Here is a 26,004-nt window from a genome sequence, read left to right on the forward strand (position 1 = left end):
GGAAAAGTGATTTTGTGGCACAAACTGGATTCAAACTAGGAACACCCCGGTCATCAGTCCGTGTTGTTAACCACTTGATCACCGTTATACGTTGAACCTCCCAACACCCGAGGTTGTTTTCTCGTTCACTGTTTTGACACGTCCCCTCCATTTTGTTATCTAAATTTTTTTTTCTCATCAGGCTGTCTCTCTGTGATTTAGCCGGAAGCGAACGGGCGTGTAAGACCAATTCCACTGGTGACCGATTGAAAGAGGCTGGTAACATAAACACATCCCTCCTCACTTTGGGCCGATGTATTGAAATGATGAGAACAAACCAATTCAAAAAGTAAGACTTTTTTTTCTATTTTTTTTTTTAAACATTTTTTCTATTTTTTTTTTTAAATATTTATTTTTATGACAAGAACAGACCAATTCAAAAATTTTTAATTTCGAACTTTATTTTTTTTTTTATTTATTGCAAACTATTATCCCTATCTTTTAATTGTTTCACAACGTTTCGGCCAACTATTTCTCTAGCCTTCGTCGGGTGGTTATCCGCAACGGGATAGGAATGCTAAGTCTCTTAACTGCATCCTCAGCAATCACTGCCTTCCATAGTTGTTGTCGTCTCATCACGTAACAACTTGATGTTTTTCACATTGTTTTGTGAGGATTAACTTGTACTGATCCAGAACCTGATCCAAGATCATGTTGGTATCTTTCGACAGTTTACATTAAGCAACCAAAAAAGCTGATGTGATTAGTTGATCTGTAGAAAATGTTTTTATTAAAACAAATATCATCCGATACATATAAAATATATAATACATTAAATCATATCCGATACATATAAAATATACAATACATTAAATCATATCCGATACATATAAAATATACAATACATTAAATCATATCCGATACATATAAAATATACAATACATTAAATCATATCCGATACATATAAAATATACAATACATTAAATCATATCCGATACATATAAAATATACAATACATTAAATCATATCCGATACATATAAAATATACAATACATTAAATCATATCCGATACATATAAAATATACAATACATTAAATCATATCCGATACATATAAAATATACAATACATTAAATCATATCCGATACATATAAAATATACAATACATTAAATCATATCCGATACATATAAAATATACAATACATTAAATCATATCCGATACATATAAAATATACAATACATTAAATCATATCCGATACATATAAAATATATAATACATTAAATCATATCCGATACATATAAAATATACAATACATTAAATCATATCCGATACATATAAAATATATAATACATTAAATCATATCCGATACATATAAAATATACAATACATTAAATCATATCCGATACATATAAAATATACAATACATTAAATCATATCCGATACATATAAAATATACAATACATTAAATCATATCCGATACATATAAAATATACAATACATTAAATCATATCCGATACATATAAAATATACAATACATTAAATCATATCCGATACATATAAAATATACAATACATTAAATCATATCCGATACATATAAAATATACAATACATTAAATCATATCCGATACATATAAAATATATAATACATTAAATCATATCCGATACATATAAAATATACAATACATTAAATCATATCCGATACATATAAAATATACAATACATTAAATCATATCCGATACATATAAAATATACAATACATTAAATCATATCCGATACATATAAAATATACAATACATTAAATCATATCCGATACATATAAAATATACAATAAATTAAATCATATCCGATACATATAAAATATATAATACATTAAATCATATCCGATACATATAAAATATACAATACATTAAATCATATCCGATACATATAAAATATACAATACATTAAATCATATCCGATACATATAAAATATACAATACATTAAATCATATCCGATACATATAAAATATACAATACATTAAATCATATCCGATACATATAAAATATACAATACATTAAATCATATCTGATACATATAAAATATACAATACATTAAATCATATCCGATACATATAAAATATACAATACATTAAATCATATCCGATACATATAAAATATACAATACATTAAATCATATCCGATACATATAAAATATACAATACATTAAATCATATCCGATACATATAAAATATACAATACATTAAATCATATCTGATACATATAAAATATATAATACATTAAATCATATCCGATACATATAAAATATACAATACATTAAATCATATCCGATACATATAAAATATACAATACATTAAATCATATCCGATACATATAAAATATACAATACATTAAATCATATCCGATACATATAAAATATACAATACATTAAATCATATCCGATACATATAAAATATACAATACATTAAATCATATCCGATACATATAAAATATACAATACATTAAATCATATCTGATACATATAAAATATATAATACATTAAATCATATCCGATACATATAAAATATACAATACATTAAATCATATCTGATACATATAAAATATATAATACATTAAATCATATCCGATACATATAAAATATACAATACATTAAATCATATCTGATACATATAAAATATACAATACATTAAATCATATCCGATACATATAAAATATACAATACATTAAATCATATCCGATACATATAAAATATATAATACATTAAATCATATCCGATACATATAAAATATCTAATACATTAAATCATATCCGATACATATAAAATATACAATACATTAAATCATATCTGATACATATAAAATATACAATACATTAAATCATATCCGATACATATAAAATATACAATACATTAAATCATATCCGATACATATAAAATATATAATACATTAAATCATATCTGATACATATAAAATATACAATACATTAAATCATATCCGATACATATAAAATATACAATACATTAAATCATATCCGATACATATAAAATATACAATACATTAAATCATATCCGATACATATAAAATATACAATACATTAAATCATATCCGATACATATAAAATATACAATACATTAAATCATATCTGATACATATAAAATATATAATACATTAAATCATATCCGATACATATAAAATATACAATACATTAAATCATATCTGATACATATAAAATATATAATACATTAAATCATATCCGATACATATAAAATATACAATACATTAAATCATATCCGATACATATAAAATATACAATACATTAAATCATATCCGATACATATAAAATATACAATACATTAAATCATATCTGATACATATAAAATATATAATACATTAAATCATATCCGATACATATAAAATATACAATACATTAAATCATATCTGATACATATAAAATATATAATACATTAAATCATATCCGATACATATAAAATATACAATACATTAAATCATATCTGATACATATAAAATATACAATACATTAAATCATATCCGATACATATAAAATATACAATACATTAAATCATATCCGATACATATAAAATATATAATACATTAAATCATATCCGATACATATAAAATATCTAATACATTAAATCATATCCGATACATATAAAATATACAATACATTAAATCATATCTGATACATATAAAATATATAATACATTAAATCATATCCGATACATATAAAATATACAATACATTAAATCATATCTGATACATATAAAATATACAATACATTAAATCATATCCGATACATATAAAATATACAATACATTAAATCATATCCGATACATATAAAATATATAATACATTAAATCATATCTGATACATATAAAATATACAATACATTAAATCATATCCGATACATATAAAATATACAATACATTAAATCATATCCGATACATATAAAATATATAATACATTAAATCATATCCGATACATATAAAATATACAATACATTAAATCATATCCGATACATATAAAATATACAATACATTAAATCATATCTGATACATATAAAATATATAATACATTAAATCATATCCGATACATATAAAATATACAATACATTAAATCATATCCGATACATATAAAATATACAATACATTAAATCATATCCGATACATATAAAATATATAATACATTAAATCATATCCGATACATATAAAATATATAATACATTAAATCATATCCGATACATATAAAATATATAATACATTAAATCATATCCGATACATATAAAATATATAATACATTAAATCATATCCGATACATATAAAATATACAATACATTAAATCATAGTCGGTTCCATAAGAAATTGTTTTAAAAAAGAAAAGAAATTTATGTAACATGGTCATTACGTTTGAACTGTGTTCGTTGCACTTCAAAACTTTCTCGAACCCCCCACGCTGTCCAGTACCATCACAAAAAACAAATATAAATAATTCCAACTCGGCTTTATTTTCTGTTTTAGCAAAAGGCATTTATTGTGCCTTTTTTTTTTTTTATCATCTGCCTAGAGATGAACAAAACCTAGGCGTCTCGACACAGCCACCATGGGGCCACATGTCCATGTCTCCCAGCCCCCAATTTTCTTCCCTCCTCCTCATACAAATTAAAAAATTTAATTGGATATAACAAAAAAAAGTATTTAATAATAAAAAAAAAAAGAATGCAGTTTAATCCGACCCCTAAGAAGTAGATTTAATCTTTAAAAAAGTTGTAAGAGTCTAAAAAAAAAAGAAAAAAAAAAAAAAAAAAAGAATTGAACGAGTTTCCCTCGAATTGGGGATGAACAGAATGATCCTGACCTAATTTCAGTGCACTGCTCTTAATTGACAAATGTATCCCACCTCCACCGTGGACTCAATTTCAAATTGTCTGAAATATTCGTTTAACTTTTCCATACTCCTTATCATTTGTGTTTATTTGTATCCCCTCCATTTCTTTTTCTTTCTTTAACCGGCTACACAAACCCCCTCTTTCTAAAACTTTCCGTTCTCACACGTTCTCTCGCTCCCTTTTAAATCTTTTCTACATCATCCCCATCAACAAATTTTTAACCCCCCCCTTACTTTTCTTAACGGAAACACTCGTAAAAGTTTTGCGTTTCCACTTCGTATCATGAGATCTTTTCAACCATGCTACACATTAGACATGGTTAAAATATTTTCTCCTCTAAAATTAGTTTTTCACTTTTTTTAATTTTCAAAAATTTTTTTTGTCTAAGATCAATAATGATCAAAACGGTTTGCACATCGTAACAAGATACGACTGTATTTGCATGAATAGAATAAAAATTATATTTAAATGTTCTTAAAGACAACAGAGCTTCTGTTTAATCGGAATTTAAAAAAAAAAATTTTTTTTCTATTTTGTGATTATTCTGTTGAGTGTGTAGATCAAAAGAATTAATGTTGGTTCCGTTGTGTTGTTCGAAGTTGGTCGTGGTGGTGCTTTTCGTCTTTCCAAGAAAACATTTTCAGGAAGGGTGTGTGAATATTATTTGCGAGGCGGGCTGGTAGGGTTTTCTTTTTTTTTTTTTTTTTTTTTTATTTTTTTATTTTTTTTATTTTTTTTTTTTTTTTTTTTAATATATTTATATATATATATATATATATATATATATATATATATAGTAATAGCGTGTGAGGTGCAGAAATGGGAGTTCCCAGCCCTGAAAAGAAAACATTTTCAGGAAGGATGTGTGAATATTATTTGCAAGGCGGACTGGTAGGGTTTTTAAAAAATGTTTTTTTAGATTTATTTATTTATTTATTTATATATATATATATAGTAGTAGCGTGTGAGGTGCAGAAATGGGAGTTCCCAGCCCTGTGGTCAGTACTTGGCCACTTAGGGGGTTGTAGTTACCACAAGCATTTGTGTGTTAGAGCTGAATGAAATGGGATTTGATTTAGTGTAGGTTTTTATGTTTTAATGTATATAGCTTCAAGTATTTTTGAATTGTTGACATTGGTTTTGTGGTGTATTATTTATGTGTTGCTGACTCGAACTTCTAAGTTGGGGGTAGGGGCAGTTTTTTTTTTTTTTTGTAAATGCTGTAACATTGCGCTAGCTTGTGTATTATACATAGTAAGGTGATGTGATAGTTGTTGTATAACCGATGAAATCAATGATGAAACTATTAGTTTTATTGCTATAGGAGTTGCACTCTCTCAAGGGGCATTTGAACTTATAAATGACATTGGTTCATTTCAGTGGTTTTAGGATTGGGAATATTCCAGAGTACCAAAAGGAGTTTATAAACTTTGGACTGAAAATAGTCAAAAGTGGCAGAAATTATCATCCTACACTGATGATTGTGTAAGCATGAAACACTAGTGTCTGAAGATATAAAATTATTTAATTATAATTTAAAAAATATATAAACTTCAACTAACATTTTTTATTTTTTTTTAATTCTGTTTCAGAGACCTTCTCATTCCTTATCGAGACAGCAAGTTGACTCGTTTATTTCAAGGTTTTTTTAGTGGTCGTGGCAAAGCTGTGATGATCGTGAACGTCAACAAATGTTCAACATTATTCGATGAAACGCTTCAGGTGTTCAAGTTTTCTGCAATTGCGAAACAGGTAAGTAAAAAAAAAAAACTGTCAAAAGTTTTTATGGTTGGTTGAAGAACAGATTTGACTGAATATCATTGAAATAGATGTGTTGCTTTTCCAGTTTTACTCCAATATTAAATAAACCAAAAAAAAAAAAATCTGTATGATGTATGTACCCATGATGAAACGAAAATATATTCCAAAATTCACATAAATTTATCAAATGGTTTTTTGGGTTTTTTTTATAAAGTAATTTATAAATGATTAATGGGAGTTGGTAATCAGAAATCTAGTAAGTATGAATTTAATTATCTCCCTTTGTTTCTTTTTTTTTTTTTTTTTTTTTTAACATGGCAAGCAAAACAGTCACTTCTCATATTCTCAAAAAAATTTTTTTTCTTTTTTGTTTAAAAAATAAAACTAGATCTATTTACATGAATATATAAAGAACTGGAGGTTTAAAATCTTTTTCTTTTCAAAATCACTGCATTCGACATTAAATAACCTGAAAAAAAAAAAACAACCAATTTTTAAAGCTGTTCTTTTGGAATTTGACTTTCGTCATAAACTATAACCCCCTGCCCATTTTAAAATAAGAAACAGTTGATTTCTATCAAATTGCTCTGCCTTGATTTTTCATTACGGGCTGGAGTTTGCTCTATTTTACACTCCTATATAAAAGTCACTTTGTGTGTGTGTGTGAGTTCCTCATAGGTTCTGAAATAGTTGAGCCTATAGTTTGTAAATTTCTCATAAAGTAAATATCTGTGCATGAGGTCGCCAGTAAAGCAACTGGCCCTGACGGCATTTCAATTATAGTGATGAAAAAGCTTCAGCCAGAACTTGCTCCCATAGTTACGAAACTGTTTAAGCGTTGCCTTAAGGAGAAGTGCTTCCCAGCACCCTGGAAAACCTCATCAGTATGCCCAGTATTTAAGAATTCAGGCGATAGGTCATCTCCCTCTCAGTACAAACCAATAAGTCTCCTATGTGTCATGAGTAAGTTGCTGAAATCCATATTAGAGATGTAGTCAATCACCTCAGCAGAAATAACCTTCTTAGTGACACGTAATATGGTTTCTGTTCTGCCAGATCTACAGCAAATGTGCCAACGATTATCTCATAGGATTAGTGAATCTCTCGACAAAGGCTTCCTTTCTAGGGCAATTGCTCTTGACATATCAAAGGCCTTCGATAAGCTATGGCATAAGGGCCTACTTCACAAGATTTCCAGCTACGGTATAACTGGAAATGTTTTCTCAATTATTAAATCATTTCTCTCTGATAGGCTCATAAGAGTAGTGGTTGATGGGCAGAAATCAGAGGCCCTCAGTATTAATGTGGAGTCCATCCTGGGCCCAACTCTCTTCCTGATCTATATCAATGATCTCCCAAAACACATACTTAAATCATTCGTTGACATCTATGCTGATGACACGACCATCTATGGCAACACATCAAAGGCCATAAATGACAATGTTCTCTCTGACCTTGAGCGCGTGGTACAGTGGGGGAAGAGGTGGCTGGTTACTTTTAATGCATCTAAAACCAAACTCCTATCTTTACATCATCAACGCTCTGATCCCCATCTGGCATCAATTGAAATAGATGGCTCTCGTCTAGGGGAAACTCCATGTTTTGATAAGCTTCTGGGCTTGACCTTTACTCCTGACCTGAAATGGAACATGTACATCAAGTCTGTTGCCAAGGTCGCTGGAAAAATGGTGGGATCCTTCTACCGCTCCAGAAGATATCTCACTGCTGATGCAATTCTCTATTTATATAAAAGCCAAGTACGTCCAAGGATGGAGTACTGCTGCCACATCTGGACAGGAGCTGCTAAAAACAGCCTGTCCTGCCTTGACAGAGTACAAAATAGACTTCATGGCTTAGTGGGGGATGCCCTTTTCTTTTCCCTGCAACCTCTCTCCCACAGCCTGTCTTTGTTTTATCGTTACTTCCATGGCAAGTGCTCGTCTAAGCTCCAATCTTTCCCGATAAACACTTGTTTAGCTGAAACCACTCTCAATAATTTTCCCCACTCTTTATCTGTTCCTAAACCAAAACGTAGATTCCATGAACAAAGTTTCTTTCTTAGAAGTGCATGCCTGTGGAACTCTCTTCCGTTTGCTTGTTTCCCACCTGACTACAACTTGGATATCCTCAAGTCCAACATAAACAAATTCCTGATGAACCGCCCTCTTAAGACACTTTATCAAATCTCCATTACTAATGATTACTACGATACTATCCCATTGATTACTGTACACGCAATAACCCTTATTCCCGAGTGGCTTCCGGGCCTTGATAAGTGATAACTACCTTGTAAAAAGAAGAAAAAAAAAGGTAGTTTATATTTCTAGCCGTGTTCTGTTTTGTACGGAAATTCACCCGATAAGTATCAAATCGAAAAAATCTGATCTTAAAAATAGTCTTCTCTCTTATAAATAAATAAAAGAATTTTTACAGGGGAAATATTTTACGTTCCACTGGCCAATAAAATCTCAGCAGATTTCTTTTACAAAAAAAACAAAAAAAAAAAAACATTTGTTGGCATCTGAACATATAGTTCAGTGGTAGAGCATTCGACTGCAGATCGAATTATCCTCCCGCTCAAGCCTCACCATTTTATTTTAATTTTATTTTTTTATGAACTCAATACACGAGAAGAGTTACCATTTAAAATTGCTGCAAATCATTTCTTCATTTGCATATTTTAAAACTAATCAGAAGTGACTTTTCCAGGGCATTCATCGTCAAACCAAACATCAGCTGACATGATATTGTAAACAAATACAGACGGAATTTGATGAACGACATTATCATTATTATTTTTTAATTTTATTTACTTTATTTTTGCAAATTATTCCTCTTAAAAAGGGGGGGTGGCTCTTTCAGTCTTTAATAGACCATGGATACCCATGAAGGGGTGCCTGCACGTGAAATTTTTGTGGCAGGAAGTGCACAATCTCCAAGCACTCCTGAGTCGACATTGTTAAATACCAGTGGCAAGTGAATTGTACATACAAGACAACTAGAAACCAATGCTGAGATAAGCGGAGAGCACATACAGCGCCTAGAATTCCAAAATGGTCACCCATCTGGTACTAACCAGGCTCAACGTTGTTTAACTTTGGTGATCTGACGAGAACCGGTGTGTCAACGTGATTATGCCGTAATATATAATATTCAAGAAAAGATTGATTCTATAATAATACGTACGCAATCTGCATGAATTAAAATATCATGTTTAAGCGTATTTTACGACCGGGCAATGCCAGGCATCCAGCTAGTTGATAATAAAGGATGACTTTCTGGTGAATTCATACCAAGTTTTCAAAGCACTTAGTCGATCTCTAAATGGGAGTGGGATCTAAGTAAGAAAAAAATGAAAACTGGGTGGAGTTTGGAGAATGGGTGGTATACTTCAAAGATAGATATGATTTGGAGGAGGTCGAGACAAAAAATGGAAAGAGAGTAGTGATCATCCGGTAGGATTCCTGTTATAAGGGTTGTTCCGAAAGTAAGACCTATTTTTTTAATTCTAAAACTAAAATGTTGCTGTTACAAAGACTGGAGTGGTACCATTAAAATGAGCAACCTTTGAGCTCCAGAATTTTTCTACATAGTCACCACCATTCTCAATGCACATTTGCCAATCTCTTTTGATGCCTTGATCATAAAAATCCAGTACACACTTTGTCCCTCACATGTCACCACTCTGAATAACAAAATACCAAGGGCTTTCGTACGACATGAAACGGAACTGGAATCTTAAGATATCCATCATGTCAGTCATTATAAGGAGCAACCAGGCTTTTGAAAAAGAATTTAAAAAAAAACTATCTGGCGAATATACCCGGTGAACCAAGTGCAAGAAAAATACTAACAATTGCGCTTAAAGAGACGGTTAGAATGCAACGTGCTCATCAGGTTGTGAAATGTCTTGTAATTAAAAAAAAAAAAAAAAAAAAAAAAAAAATTTTTTCCCAGGTTGGCTACTCGCTCGTGCATCAATTTTATCTTTTCCGTTTCTTTCTTTCTCCATAGGTTGTAATTCAACAGAAAATCGATAAGCCAGTGAGTCTCACAATCTCTCCAGTCTTGCTTATTTCACACATGGAAAGGGGATCAATCCCCTGGGCAGACGATGGTAAGTTTTTCTTCATTTAAGCTTGAAAACGAATTGCAATCTAAATTTTGCTCATATATATATATATATATATATATATATATATATATGAGCAAATAGTTAATAAAACATGTTAAAAAAACACTTTGAAAAGGAGTTAAAAACATTTAATCTGAAAAGGAAACACTTAATAAGTGGATAGTCCTTAATCCAGAGTTTCGAAGAAATACTTTCCTTCTCATCAGAGGATAGAAAATATGTTTTTAACTCTTTTTCAAAGTGTTTTTTTAACATGTTTTTATTAACTATTAGAGCTTATAATAAGCGCAATCTCCTATTTGGTTTTATCGAGCTTTTACATCTGGTTGAGATTACTTTATAAATATTAATTCTTTAATATTTATAATATACTTTGATTTTACCATCTTGGATCAGTTTGGTAAATATAATTGTAATTTTATTTTATCTGAGAGATTGGAAAAGCCGAGAGCCATGCAGAAGACCGGAGAAGTGAAATGAAAATAAAAACCAACAGATGTTGTAAGGGAAAAAGGGAAAGGGGAAAGTAAATTTATTAAAGAGAAAAAAAAAAAAAAAAATGACATAAAAAAATAGTGATGAGGGAGCAGGGAAAGAGGAAATGTGTTTTACTGCGGAACTGCTTTGTCTCTGCATACATTTTTTTTTTTGTTTTTTTCATAAAGGGAGGATTTAATAAGACCTTTAACCTACAAGCAAACTACCTACTCCTCTTATATATATATATATATATACATATATATGGGAAAATAAAAGAATTTAAAACTGTAAATTAAAATCTACAATTAGATTTATTATTTGACAGACTTCTCCAAAAACAATTTCAAATTCCTTATTCCATGGAGTTTCAAAGAATGCCACTCTTGCTATTCTTCTCATCAGAGGACAGAAAGAAATCAGCAAATTATATTTGTAGCAAAGCTAAAATTTGCTATTAGATGACTAAATTTATGATATTTGGTCATAAATTGTAAGAAAAAAAAAAAAAATTAAAAACTATACATGAAACAAGTGGAAAAACTAAATTATCGTATACGTATAAAATATTGTATATGTATAGAATATTGTATACAACGCTTTCCAACCATTTGAGAGATTGGAAAGACAAAAAAACTTGATAAATGTGTGCCTCACAAATTCAACGATAACCAGAAAAAATGTTGCTATGAAGTGTCATGTACCATTTTACGTAACAAGAACAAACGATTTCTTTACAAAGCTGTGACTTGCGATGGAAAGTGGATTCTTTACAACATATGGCGATGCTCAGCTCAGTGCTTAAATGCTGACAAAGTTCCACAACACTTCCCAAAGCCAGTTGCACAGTCTCATCCATTAGTTTTTTGAATGCAAGCAGAAAAGTACAGGCAATAAATGGCAGTATTGCATGTGACTATCACCTTCAATTTTTTTTTTTTTTTTTTTTTTCAGGTTTTGAAATTTCTTGTGCCAACACTTCTGCCAATGAAACAATGGAAGATGAACTCTCAGAACGAGAAAAGGTGAGATTTTCTTTTTCTGTGCACCAACAACCCTTCCAACTCTACATATTTTGCGTGCAATGAGTTTTTTTAAATTCTTATTTAGAATTCAACTTAATAAAACAAAAATAGAGACAAATCTTTATGATGTACATATCAATCACAAAACAAAGATGTCATATTCCAAAAATCACGTAAATTTATCAAGCATCAAATTTTATGACCTGTATAATTCCAGAAAGTTTTATTTTGAATACAAATTCTTGGTAGTAGAATTGAGTTGTAGCCCTTGAATTTTAATGCATTCTAAAACATGAAGGTTCCAATCTTGCTAGTTTTAAAAAAATTTAATTTTATTTAAAAATAAAACTACTTGACCAATTTTTGGAATATGACATTTTCGTTCTGTGACGAGTATGTACATCATAAATTTATTTTTCTATCCAAAATTAATCTTATAATGCCATGTCTTTAAGATGTTGTCCATTTTTCCTCTATGTACAGAGTCGAACACTTTGGAGAGATCTACAGAGCATGTGTGCCTTCTGGTTTTTAGCTTTAACTCCTTCGATTAGTCTCCTGACAGTAAGAATTTTGACCGGTAGTAGAACAACTCCTCCTAAACCCATTCTGGTTCTTCCTGAGCACTTTTTTGATCTTTGGTTGGATGCAGTTGAGAAGCATGGTGTCATAGATTTTCGCTGCAATTGGAGTGTCATTCCTCTGCAGTTTCCTGGTATGCTTAGGTCACCTTTCTTGGGGAACGGATGTAAGCATGCTTCTCTCCATATATTAATATTTTTGATTATATACACAACATTACGTGAATTAAAATTTTCGATTCTATACAACATTACGTGAATTAAAATTTTCGATTCTATACAACATTACGTGAATTAAAATTTTCGATTCTATATAACATTAAGTGAATTAAAATGGAGTTCGCACCAATACATTTCTCACCAGTTCTTATTTGCTCGTGTGGCAATGACCGACAAATCTTAGACATCGCTCCCTGATGGTAGTACATATTGCAGGTGGGTTACCATAAAGTTGCTATTTAACACTGTTCATAGCATATGGGTGTACGTGCCAGGTAGCTTTCTTTCTGCTGGAAAACCGCCTCTGGTACCAGTCTTCAAGAATTCTGGTGAAAGAACTGACCCACTAAATTATCGCCCCTTTAGCCTCTTCCCGCTTTTCGCCAAAATATTTGAGTCCTTAGTTAATCAAGCCTTAGTCCAGCACCTAACAGCTGCTAAACTCCTGACTGACAAACAATATGGATTCAGGCAAGCCCGTTCAACAGCAGATATCTTAACTGTAGTTTCTGAACGTATATACCGTTCATTGGACAAAACGGGAGGGTAGAGCGGTGGCCCTTAATATATCTAAGGCTTTTGACAGGGTATGGCACGATGGTCTTCTAAGAAAAATTAGATCATATGGAATCACTGGAAGAATTCATAATGTAATTAAATCCTTCTTAAGTAATAGAAAAATCAAAGTTGTCCTCGACGGTCGTACATCCAAACAATATGACATAAATGCGGGAGTACCTCAGGGGTCTATCCTTGGACCTCTATTATTCCTGATATTCATAAATGACCTCCCTGATAAAATTGTTTCGGAGATGGGTATATTTGCCGATGACACCACTCTCTATAACAGATATGAGGGGAAAACAAATGAACTCATATCCAAGGAAATGGCAGAAACACTAGAGGATGACCTCCAATCCGTAGTGGAATGGGGACAAAAATGGTTGGTCACATTCAATGCTGCTAAGACTAAGCTTGTTTCCTTCAATAACTACAAGAAACCTTCTATACCACCAATAGCAATGGCCAAGAACACATTGCCTGAAAGTACTTCTTTTAAACTCCTCGGCCTAATGTTTACAGGGAATATGAACTGGAATAGATACATTGAGAGCATTGCCAAGGCTGCTGCAAGGAAGGTTGGCTCCCTCTACCATGCTAGAAAACTACTTACGCCTGAAAGTATCCTATATCTCTATAAGGCCACCATTCGCCCATGTATGGAGTATTGTTGGTGCATCTGCTGCTTGTCTCTCTCTCCTGGACAGGGTTCAAAAGAGTCGCCAACCTGATAGGTCCTGAACTGTCATCTAGGCTTCAGCCTCTGTCCCATCGACGAGATGTTGCATCCCTCTGCCTGTTCTACAAATACTTTAATGGTGAATGCTCTGACGAACTGCAAACACTTGTACCTCCCCGACGTAACTACCCCCGACAAGCTACTAAGTCTCATCCCTTTACAGTAGAGATCCCTAGGTGCAAGAAAGCCTTTTACTCCAATAGTTTCTTCCCCAGAACTGCGGGTCTTTGGAACTCCCTTCCGGCATTCTGCTTTCCCAACTGCACTGATATGCAGAAGTTCAAGTGTAATGTTAACAAACATCTTTCTACCCATCTCTCTTCATAATGACCCCGCTAATTAAGTCCCTGATAGTAGCCCCCTGCTTCAAAGTGGCACTGTGACTTGTTTGGGGTGAAAATTGAATTTAAAAAAAAAAAAAATATCTCCACAGCACAGGCACACAAGAATAGGACAACCTAGATCCTCGTACACCAGCAAAATAGCACATGACGCCAACTGTGATCCTAAAGATCTGAGACGGATGACACAAATCTGGAGAGTTGCATTTGTCCGAGCAAGGAGCCCGACCAGTTAGATATGTATGCTTTAATCTGCATTGTTTCCATTTATCCCGGAGTTCTAAAGCAGTGCTGACTTCGAAGTGTGGGAGGAGATTGAGCAACCCTTGCTTTGCAGTTACGTGCGCAGACACTCTTACAGAGGATATCCATTTTAAGAGGACAGCTCAAGAATTTAACATTGGACTTAAAAATGGCCATGTTATAGTCAGCTGGGAAGCAGTTCTGTGGTATTGTGCTCCATAGACTGGTCGTTTGTTACTGGAGTTTTATATGGCAGTCGTAAAAGTTTGTAGCGGCAACTTTATTTCTGCTAGGACTTTTTTTTTTTGAAAAATGCGTTTTTAGATTTTGTGAAAGGATTTTACGACAATGCATTTTGGACAGTTTTTTAGATTCGCCTCGTTTTCTTTTTAGTGTTGCAATATTTTTGATGGGTTGAGGTATGATCCCTGGAAGTTAGGAGATTCTATTTATAAACGCTGCCGATAGGAACCGACGAATCAAATTAATTGACATGCTGCTATCGACCAATCAGAAACCAGAATTGCTCAATAAAAAGTGAATCTTTTCGCATTCCAGCACATAAATTTTCTTTCGTGTCAACACAAGAATGTTTTGCTCTTTGGCTGCAAAATTCTAAAGACCAGAACGACCGACTGAAAATTCTTCATCTCCAGGACTTGTATAGAATAGCTACCCATCGGAAACTCTTCTGAAATTAAACATGGCTTCGATTTGAATAGAATTTTGCACTTTTTATACATATAAATTTTTTTTTTTTTTTCTTTACAGAAGTTTTTGCATCGTTTTGTATTCCCTAAGTTTGGTTCATGCTGGTTATATCGATGTTAATTAAATTCTATGTAATTTGATGTGACACTGACGAGCTAATGCCACCTGACCTAGATTTTCTTAAGCCAGAAATTTAGGATACTTTTTGTTTACTAGCATTAAATATGTTTATATATTGGTTTCTACAGGATTCACTATTAAATTAACCATTAGAAATGTTGATATACACCTGCTAGTGTAAATGGATTTGTTATTGTCGGCTAACAGACTTGACTTCCGGTATGGGTGCTACCAGAAATGGTGACAAGGCAAATCAGTTCCTTCGCTTTTTTTCTCTCATGCCTATATCTCCCCTGTGCATCATGATGCACTCTTTTTTTTTTTTTTTTTTTTTTTTTTTTTTAATAATCATTGAAAAGTTTTTTGGTCCTATTTTAATTAAGAATTATTGAAATTAGTTTTAAGAACTATTGAAAACTCTTTCTAGGTTTGCTGCTTTTTTTTTTCTTTTTTTTTTGTAAGAATTATATAAAACAATTTTTTAAATCTTAAACTATTTTGAGAATATTATGTATTGGATACTTTTATGATTAAAATTTTATTTTGATTTCGATAATTTTATTTTTATACTTTCATAAACTTATTTATTATACAAGTTTATTTTAAAAACCTATTTTTAAAATTCTAAAAATCTTATTTTTGTAATTTCATAAACATTTCTTATAAAATTTCAAAATAACTTATTTTTAATTTTGTTATTTTTATAATTTTGTATATTTTTCAATGTCCTTTCTATTTCTTGGAACTTTTTATATACCCCATATAATATCTACGATTTGCGAACGGACGTCATATCTAAATTTATTTTGATCGACCTTTATAAAATTCACGCTATTTTGTTGTCGCGTTGGAATCCACAGAGCAAAAGATTCTTCCCGTGTCGAGACTGAGAAAACATATGCAACATTGCTACAGAAAAGGTTTAATATTTATGGAGCAATTCTGGTTTCTGATTGGTTGGTAGCAGAATGTGAATTAATTCGATTCGTCAGTTCCTAACAGTTTATAAATAGAATCTCCTGACTGTGCGGGATCATATACCATTATCAAATATTGTAACACAGTCAAACCAAACACCATGAATAAATATTTGATATAGAACGAGGTATAGTAATATTTTTTTTTTTTAATTACTGGATTCAGCATTAAATAACCTAAAAAAAAGAAAAAAAAACAAAAAAAAAAAAAAAAAGAAGGTTGATGATAAAATTAAGTTAAAAATTTTTCCTCCAATAGCTAAGATACACACATTTATGGTCATTATAAATCTCTATATGAAGGAATATTGAACACTTTTTTGAATTTAATTTTGATAAGCCTTTTTTTTTTTTTTTTTTTCTACATTTTGGTCGATGTAACCTCTGATCCCCTATCCCCTAAGTTGTTGGGAAGTAAAAGGAAATAGGTTTATCAAGTAAACAAAGCTATAGGAAAAAAGGCGGAAAGATGAAGGTATAGAAAGTTGTTCACCAAGGAAGACAAAGATGAGCTGAGGCAGAGTTGTAACCAAGGTGTGATGGATTATGGGAAACAAAAGAATTGGATTTTTTTTTTTTGTTTTGTTAATTTGTGACACTTGGGGAGTGGCTATGAGCTTTATGATGGTTGGAAGCAGTTTGCAACAATCGATGACACTAAGGAACACTGATTAAAGTGTCAATATGCGCTAGAGTACCAACTAAAGACTTGCCTTTAAAAGGTTGATTTTTTTTTTTTTTTTTTTTTTATAGGTGTTTAGGGCTGTTTTAAATTACTATCACATTTAATATTGTCGCCAACAAACAGTTTTTATGATATTAAGACATTTATTATCCAATGTATTATTTAATGCTTTTTAGTGGTCACCATGTTTGTTTTTGTGCACGCATTCAACGCATTCAATTTTTTCGCGTTGGGGATTGTGTGTGAGTGGTTTTAGGTGTGGCAGTGAATTTTGTGGAGTTGAGTGTTTTCGATATTTTCGGACAGTCGAGTGTTATGAAGTGAAAGCCAGATCGTGGCTTGAGGCAAATTGGAGTTTTGCAAGATTGAAATGACTTGACATCAACCGACAGATTCAGCCTCAACAGATTAATGCAAGGCATAAACGTTAGCGCTTAAAGGGTAGTTTCTCATAATGTTGTCATGAATGTACATTAGAAAGTGTCAGTCTGTGGTTTCTATTTTTTTTTTTTTTTTATACTTGTGATCCCGTATTCCCCCTCGGCACTCGTCAATGTATTAGAGACAACGACACTGTGCGAAAGAGAACAGAAGATGAAAGGAAAAGCCGCAACATACGCCATTGTGGTTGGCGATTGCTGTATGCAGGGTTGCACATGGTTTTTGTCACCGAAGTATCACTCTTTGTTTCAAAAATTTATAAACATGCATATGTTGCCAAGTTGACTGCAAAGAAGGCAGGCTCCCTCTACCATGCTAGAAACAATTTTGTAACTCTTTTTTTTTTGTTTTTAGACTTTAATGGAAACAATAGACAAGTGCAACGCAGCCATCAAGTATTTACAAGATTCTCTTGCGGAGGAAAGAAAGGAAAGAATGTGGGATGAAATTCGACTGCGGGACGAAATCACAAAAGAATTGATGGAGAACTATGTCGCAAATGAAAAGAAGTATTCGTAAGTATCTTTTGATTTTTTTTTTTTTTTTTTTTTTTTCCTTTGTGAATTAGAACAAATACATTGAGGACATTGCCAAGGCTGCTGCAAAGGTGGGCTCCCTCTATTATAAATAAATAAAATTGACTTCTTTTTTTTTTTTTTTTTTTCTCTCAACATACACCGCCAAACACCTGGGCAACGCCGAGCTGAAATGCTAGTCACAAATAAATGAAATATATTCAGTGAATTTCCACCGTTAACATACTGAAACATCACTCACCCTCCCTCTGTAGGAAAAACTTTCATGGGAGTATGAAATTTACAAGTGGTACCCAGTCGTTTTGGTATTCGCTAAACGTCTTTTCTTTTGTCGTTTATCTTTTTTTTTTTTTTTTTTCTACCTTTCCACTAAGTACTCGGTGAACATAGTCTCACACACACAGAACTCTGTTAGGTATGTTCACAAATAATTGCCTCTAACGTCTAAGTGGTAGTTTGACCCTTTTTGGAGTGAGCGGGGGTGAAGGAGTAAAACGGAAAAAAGATGCAAATACTGTATATTAGACGCGGTACAAAATTGGAGCAAATTTTCATAAATTTATCATGTATTGGTTGTATAAGACTGCTAAATCATGAAACCATGTTTGTTTAGTCTAGGCTAAAGATTGCAACACACGGTATCTTATGAAATATTGGTTTCTAAAGATTATTTTATTTTTTAACTTTAAGGGTCGTCTTATATGCCGAAATATACTTTTTTTATTAAAATCTTTTTTTTTTTTTTTATTCATTTTGAAGATTAAAAACGGTCATCAGGAACTTAAAAAATTTTTTTTTTTTTTTTTAAAATCATAATCAGATGTTCTTGTGTTTGCTAATGTAACGTTTCCTATTCTTTTTAAGGGAAAGAATGCAATGCCACCAATTTGAAGCTGAAGAAGCGGCCAACATTAAAATAAACAAAATGTTGGCCAACTTGAATCCGAAAAAGCGATCTCGTTCAGACGATGAAGTGGAAGAAGAAATGGTTCCACTTCATGTCTTGCAGGAATCGCAGGACGAAGTAAAAGTGAGTCTCTTGTCTCCTCCTCTTTTTCCCTGCTTCCCCCTCCCCACCACTTTGTTCTGATGCAACTAGAACAGACTGTCTGAGAATATGAGTTAATTAACCTAAAATTCAAGAAACATTGGTGCATGTGATAGGATGATTCTAGTATTTTTTCTCCAATACTCTTTTGAATTTCGGATGCAATTACTGATTCCGATTCTTTACAAATTTCTAATTATAGTTTTTCTTTTTAGGAGACAGTCGGATCACTATAAAAGCCAATAATATATGTGTATATATTTTGTAAATGTAAAACTATGCTTGTGGGTAGGGGTGCTGTATAGATTTAAGTTTTATTGGTAGTTTAAAATCATTTATTTTATCATTACTACAAACAATGGAAAATGAAGTTTCAAATAAAAAAAAAACAAACAAATCGTTTTGGTATACAGATTCCAATATCTCAAAGTTAGGGTTTTATTTTATTTTTTTCTGTGTGTCCCCCCCCCCTCCAAAGATTCTAATCTATTTTTTTTTTTTTCCCCTTTGCAAATACAAAAATAATTTTCATTTACAAAACCACCAAACCAAACCAAACATGAATAAATCTTTAAAGATATAAAAAACTTGTAAGCTCATGTCTTCATACTTTCGTCCCACTGTTGTAAAATTTTTTCCTTATCCGTATTTTATTTTTTATTTTTTTTTTTATTTATTTATTTTTTTTTTTTTTTTAATTTAAAAATTTTTTTTTTATTTTATTTATTTTTTATTTATTTAATTTTGTTTTATTTATTTTATTTTTTTTTTTCCTACCGAAATCCAGGCATTGACGCAACGCCTTGAATCGATGAAGAAACAAATGAGACGAATGACGTCTGAGACGTCTAAACTGGCTTGTGAGAAGTCGTATCTGCAATTCCAGGTTTCTGACATGCTGCGTGTTCCTAGTCCCCAGAAATGCTCGCAGGTAAATGATTGTAAATCGTCTAATCAGGATGCCATAGTCGTCAGAATTTTGCTTTGATCAATCTTTCGATTAAAAAAAAAAAAAAATTGGGATAATATAAATTAGAATTTTTGAATATGTATGCGGTGCTTTCAATAAGTTTCCAGACTTTATTTGTCCAGTCATTTACAATTGTCGTTGACTGTCGAAAATTCACCGTTATTGCTATTCATATTATAAGATAACTAATTTTGATTTCATGTTCAAATGATCAGCTACAGCAGGAATTGGAATACTCCCTACTAAAGCCTGATTGTCACAACTAGTGAAGTTCTAAAATGCAATCTGGACGTGAAGACTCTTTATTGAATGATTGTTTTTAAACTTGGAAAAAGTTCTACAGGAATGATTTTGAATTGCTTTTGGACCATCTTGCATGAATCAAGCATCAGTTTTTGGAGTGGCATAAGATTCGAGGAATGCAGGGAGTCTGAGGAACGATGAGGAGTAAGGAAGACAGAACAGTTGATTGGCTAAGAAAAGAACTTTGTGGATAAGGACCGTTGTGTGTTTAGAGAGACAATACGTTTAAAGTTTGATATCCATGTAGAAACTGTATGCACAATTATTTGCAAGGAACTGAAGATGCGGAATATTTGCACAAATTTTGTCCTAAGGGTGCAGTCCGTAACTCCATCCATGTCACAGACTTTAACCAAGATGAGCATCAACGCAGTTCCTCACCTTCCTTTATAGTCGAGACCTTGCTCCCTGTAACTTTTGGCCCTGTCGGTGGGGCATTAGAATACGCCAACTGCCCCCCTGCAGAGGGTAAAAGTCCCTCAATGGGGGTCCTGGATATGACCTTAAACTATATCCAGTGGTGAGGCCTCAGCTTGTGGACTTTGGGGAGTGTGGAGCCACCCTTTAATTACCATTGCTCCCAGGTCCACTCTGACCCGGAGTGGTATTACCTGTTAGGGTTCCAACTATGGGTTAAATAGAAACCGACTTGAAAACAACAAATATATTCTATTAAAAATTTTTTCTTCAAATCTTTGGATTCGGCATTAAATAACCCGAAAAGGGTTGATATGCCGTAAAACAACCAACCAACCCTGTAACTTTTTGTTATTCCTTAAGCTCAAGAGAAAACCTAAGAGGCTGTCGTTATGAAATAGTTGAGATAAAAGAGGCTGTGGCGAGGGTCATTGACACGCTCAGACGAGGGGACTTTCGTGGGGCGTTCCAGAAGTTGTTGGGATGGTACAGCAAGTGTATTGCAGCCGGAGGAGATTACTTCAAGAGAGACAAGAGTTTGTGTACTATCAATAAAAGTAACCATACGAAAAATGTCTGGAAACTTGTTGAAGGCACCTTGTAGAATCGTTTATAGATTTAGAATTTATGAAAATCATGTGTAAGCTTTATCCATCTCTCCCGAACACTCACCCAGTCTAATAACACAAAACCAGTTTTTGTATTGTTTTGGCATCAAATCTTTTTTATTCTCAGATATGTAGACATCCTAAGTAAGAGTAACTTTTGCCAAGTACTTTATCCACTAAGCCATGAACCTTGCAAGACTTTTTGTTAGATATTGGCAGATCTTAGATGGCCGATCGATGGTTATGACAGTGATCATTGTTAATATTTGTAAAAATAGAATGTCAGAAAGAATGTTATAGTGAAATATTTACAAATAAAATTATTTGTTAAAATGTTTTAATAGAAAGGAATGTTGGTTTCATAGCACAAACAAAAAATTTAAAAATAGGTCTGACCTCTAGTCTGATTTAAAGATCACTTAAGATATGGATTTTAGAAGAGTTTGGAAGACGTGTATCAGTTAGTCAAGAGTTGGGAGTGAGATAGAGCAGACAGTCTGTAGCCAGACGGAGAAAGATGGTCCATGAACAGTAATAGCTCCACGGAAGAGAAAATATCGAATATAAAAACCCGACGGACCAGCGTTGCAGCTTTTCAGTGGGGGAAGAATCTGTAATAAAGCTGCTGTAAAGGCTACCAAGATTTCAAGTTATATGAATTTTCATTCGTAGCTTTTCCGAAGATCCAACAATCAAGACCAAAGATGGAGAAGATGTTTCTGATTGGCCAGCTGTTAAAACCTCAAATTAGTGTTATTCGTCGATTGTTGTCAAAGTGTTTATGTATATTCTTGTCACGTCGTGAACTGTAATAATTGTGCATATACATGCAACAAATGCTAGATTAGACGACCACAACGCTAAAAGGTTATAGAAGAACATGTATATACACGCGCGTCGTGTACACTCTCATACAATCTAACGACTAGAAGACTAGTGGGTGTATCTGCTGCTGCAAAACGTGCCTACACAATTCGCATTGAATGAAATCGGGATGGACGAGCGATATGAGTATTTTATTTGTATGATTCGGTCTATTGTTTTAATTTCCACTATTTTGGTTGATGTAGCCTTCAACCTTCTTCGGGTATATTTTGTCGAATGTACTTGGCTAAAAAAAAAAGATCTTTACATTCTTTTGAGGGGGGGGTGAAATTCCAATCTTCAGTGCAAGCAACTTTCAAAAATACAAGTGCAAATTAGTTAAGATTTCTACATGGTCGTGGCTGATGGAACAAGAGCATTCTACCCCTGTGCAGATTCCAAAGTTTGATAGATGAGAATGCTAGTCTGAAGAATCTAAATGATACAAATATTCCTCATCTCAAAAATTTTTTTTTTTTTATTGAAATATGGCACGTTTCTTTTTTGTAATGAAATATGGCAAGTTTCTTTTTTGTAATGAAATATGGCACGTTTCTTTTTTAGGGTGAGATGCCCTCAGACAATCTTGAGCAAGCGAATGTCCTTAGCAAAATGACTGCGATGTTAACGTCGGCACAAGAAAAACTCAAGGAAAAGGTACGTCAACTGTATAAATCTGTGTCTATAAAGGGTTGGGTTTTTTTTTTTCGCTCTAACATTGATATTAAAAGCCTACTTTTTCTATTAAAAATTATTAAAACTTAATATACTCAGTCATGGATATGCAAGTGACTACATGAAGATTAATTAATTTCCATATTCCTTTGAAAAACAGACATTAGTTGTTTTTTATGGTTTCTTATTAGATTTGTTTCATTTCACTTATGTTGAATTCTATTTATGCATAGTTTCTACATTCTGCATAATTGTGTAGAATTTAAGTCGAAAACATTGTAGCACACACACACACACACACATATCTATATTTTTATAAAGTAATAGGGTTCGTGTGTTTCTGTCTGTGTGTACAGCTCTTCATCATCAACGAAATATAAAGGAGGTAAGAGGGTAGATCTCTTCTGGTAGAGAAACATTAGAACCCATTTTAGGATGTTTCTGTTATAGGAGACATAAGAATCTGTGCCTAATTTCTTTATATACTATTCTACAAACAACCCCCATATCGAATGACTTATGCTCATTTGCATATCACATTATATTAAATCTCTTTAACTAATTACCTCGACCTTATTACATATTGGAAATATTCTACTCATTTCAACTGTACTATTTACAAAATCTATTTAACATTTAATCTATCTTCTATCTACTATCTATCTATATCTATATCTATCTTCTATATATATCTATAAAAACAGAGATGTGTGTGTGCCACAGACGATTTCTGATTGGTTAATCCAATAATCACATCTCCTAAAAAACAATCGTTTCTACGCTCTTACCTTTACCATAAAATATTATGGCTTTATTTATTGTCCATCTTGGAAGGGTTTAATTTTTTAATAACTTGTTATTTACAAATTAAAAAAATACGAAACTACACGAAATACGCGCACACACGCACACACACACGTTCACTACCGTCACGTTGTTATGGCAACCAAACCCGCTGACTTCTTTTTCTCATTTCACTCGTGGTCTTAAATTCATTTCGGGTTTGTATTACTGTACACATAGATTCGAATAAGTTGCCAAAAAACAAATATATAACAAATAAATGTTATCAAAGGCAAATTTTTCGTGTTTTTATTCAATTTAACATGTTTATTCAGCTCGAAAAGCATACAGTGTTTACCGATGTATTGGAAAATTCAAGATGGCGGCCGATTCTCTCTTTAACACGGTAAGTTTGGAAAAAGGTGTAATAAATAAAAAACCGGTTAAAATACTGTTAAAAACTCGCTCAATATATGTTACCGTGACATAGGTTGACATATATTCGGCGGGTTTTTAATAGTATTTTGTATAGTTTTTTATTTATAACACCTTTTCCCAAACTTACGGTGTTAAAGAATGTGTGAGACGCCATCTTGAATTTTCCAACACATCGGTAAACACTGTATTCTTTTCGAGCTGAATAAACACGTTAAATTGAATAAAAACACGAAAAATATATCCAGTTTTTATCGGTTTTTTACCTTCTCTGCAGAAGTACAAAAAAAAAACAAACAAAAAAAAACGGAAGGTACTTTTACAGAATGTTAAACTAACCCTAACCGATGTTTTATGTTTAGTTTAGGAAAAGTCAGAAGAAATAAAAGTCATTATTGCATGAAATATACGTATTTAGTTGAAGTATTGTTTATGTCAATTCTTTCGAAGAAATTTAGCAAGAATACCTGTAAATCAGGAAATCGGTAAAATGTCATCATGGATGAATACTTGTCTATTATAATTTCTACCCTTGACAAAAACTTAGCCATAACAAAAGAGATTTATTGTTCAGATTGTTTTTGAGATTGATTTCTAAAAAGATATTTTATAAATAAAATCGACTTTAAACTTAAAGACTTAAATTACAATAATTGAATTTAAACATTCTTATTTCAATATTTGGCACATAACACCTGCAAAAATGATCACAATGTCAGGATTTCATTTTATTTCAGAATCGATGGCAAATACTAATATTTAACATTAGTTTATCATTTAAGCCGATAAAAAAGCCCTTTTTTTTCCGAGTCATAAAAGGATTTGGAGTTTCCTAATCAACCTTTCGGGTGCAGTTGCACGCTCTCAAAATAACTAAAGTGTTGGCTTTAAAAAAATTGGTTCATTAAAACTAAACAGGTTTAGTTTTAATAAAAAAAAAAATAATTAAAAAAAATCGCTTTGGTAATTAGATATGTCGTATGGTTATCCCTAATCGCTGAATAAAACCGCTAACGAGTTGAATGATTACGACATAAAATTAAACTCGGGTTCCTGAAACGGAAACTTCGTTTGTTTTTGTTTTTTTCTTATCAATATATTTACATTGTTATTTTTTTTTTCATTTTCAATCATTCGAACAGTTTTCTTTTTCAAGTAATCCAAGTTACAAAATTCCCACTGTTTACTATGCTAAAATCACAATGACTAATGTATACCTATTAACCCTTATCCTTGAGTGGCCTCTGGGCCTTGATAAGTGGTGACACCCATGTAAAAAAAAAAAAAAAAAAATCACTCGAACAGTTTTCTTTTTATAATGTACAGTTTTAAAAGTTTAAAAACGATATAGTTTTTACTTCAGGAAAATTAATGGGTCAGTTTTTACGATGTGCCCTGTTAAAATACTGTTAAAAACTCGCTCAATATATGTTACCGTGACATAGGTTGACATATATTCGGCGGGTTTTTAA

The 26,004-nt window shown here is 31.9% G+C and overlaps 1 protein-coding gene and 1 pseudogene across 1 annotated transcript in view; one reads left to right on the forward strand and one right to left on the reverse strand.

The window, feature by feature from the left end:
* Nucleotides 1-26,004, forward strand: part of LOC145269849 (uncharacterized) — a 169,739-nt gene that overhangs the window by 45,951 nt on the left and 97,784 nt on the right. The window contains exons 9-16 of the mRNA XM_080125576.1: nucleotides 182-328; nucleotides 6,470-6,629; nucleotides 10,653-10,755; nucleotides 12,205-12,275; nucleotides 18,248-18,408; nucleotides 19,294-19,459; nucleotides 20,265-20,408; nucleotides 23,204-23,296. Coding sequence (XP_079981702.1) covers nucleotides 182-328; nucleotides 6,470-6,629; nucleotides 10,653-10,755; nucleotides 12,205-12,275; nucleotides 18,248-18,408; nucleotides 19,294-19,459; nucleotides 20,265-20,408; nucleotides 23,204-23,296 — 1,045 coding nt within the window. The remainder of the gene's footprint in view (nucleotides 1-181; nucleotides 329-6,469; nucleotides 6,630-10,652; nucleotides 10,756-12,204; nucleotides 12,276-18,247; nucleotides 18,409-19,293; nucleotides 19,460-20,264; nucleotides 20,409-23,203; nucleotides 23,297-26,004) is intronic.
* Nucleotides 9,667-9,783, reverse strand: LOC145270029 (5S ribosomal RNA; annotated as a pseudogene).

This window comes from Euprymna scolopes, chromosome 45, assembly GCF_053919585.1.
Source record: "Euprymna scolopes isolate OS-2025 chromosome 45, ASM5391958v1, whole genome shotgun sequence".
Classification (NCBI taxonomy): Eukaryota; Metazoa; Mollusca; class Cephalopoda; order Sepiida; family Sepiolidae; genus Euprymna; species Euprymna scolopes.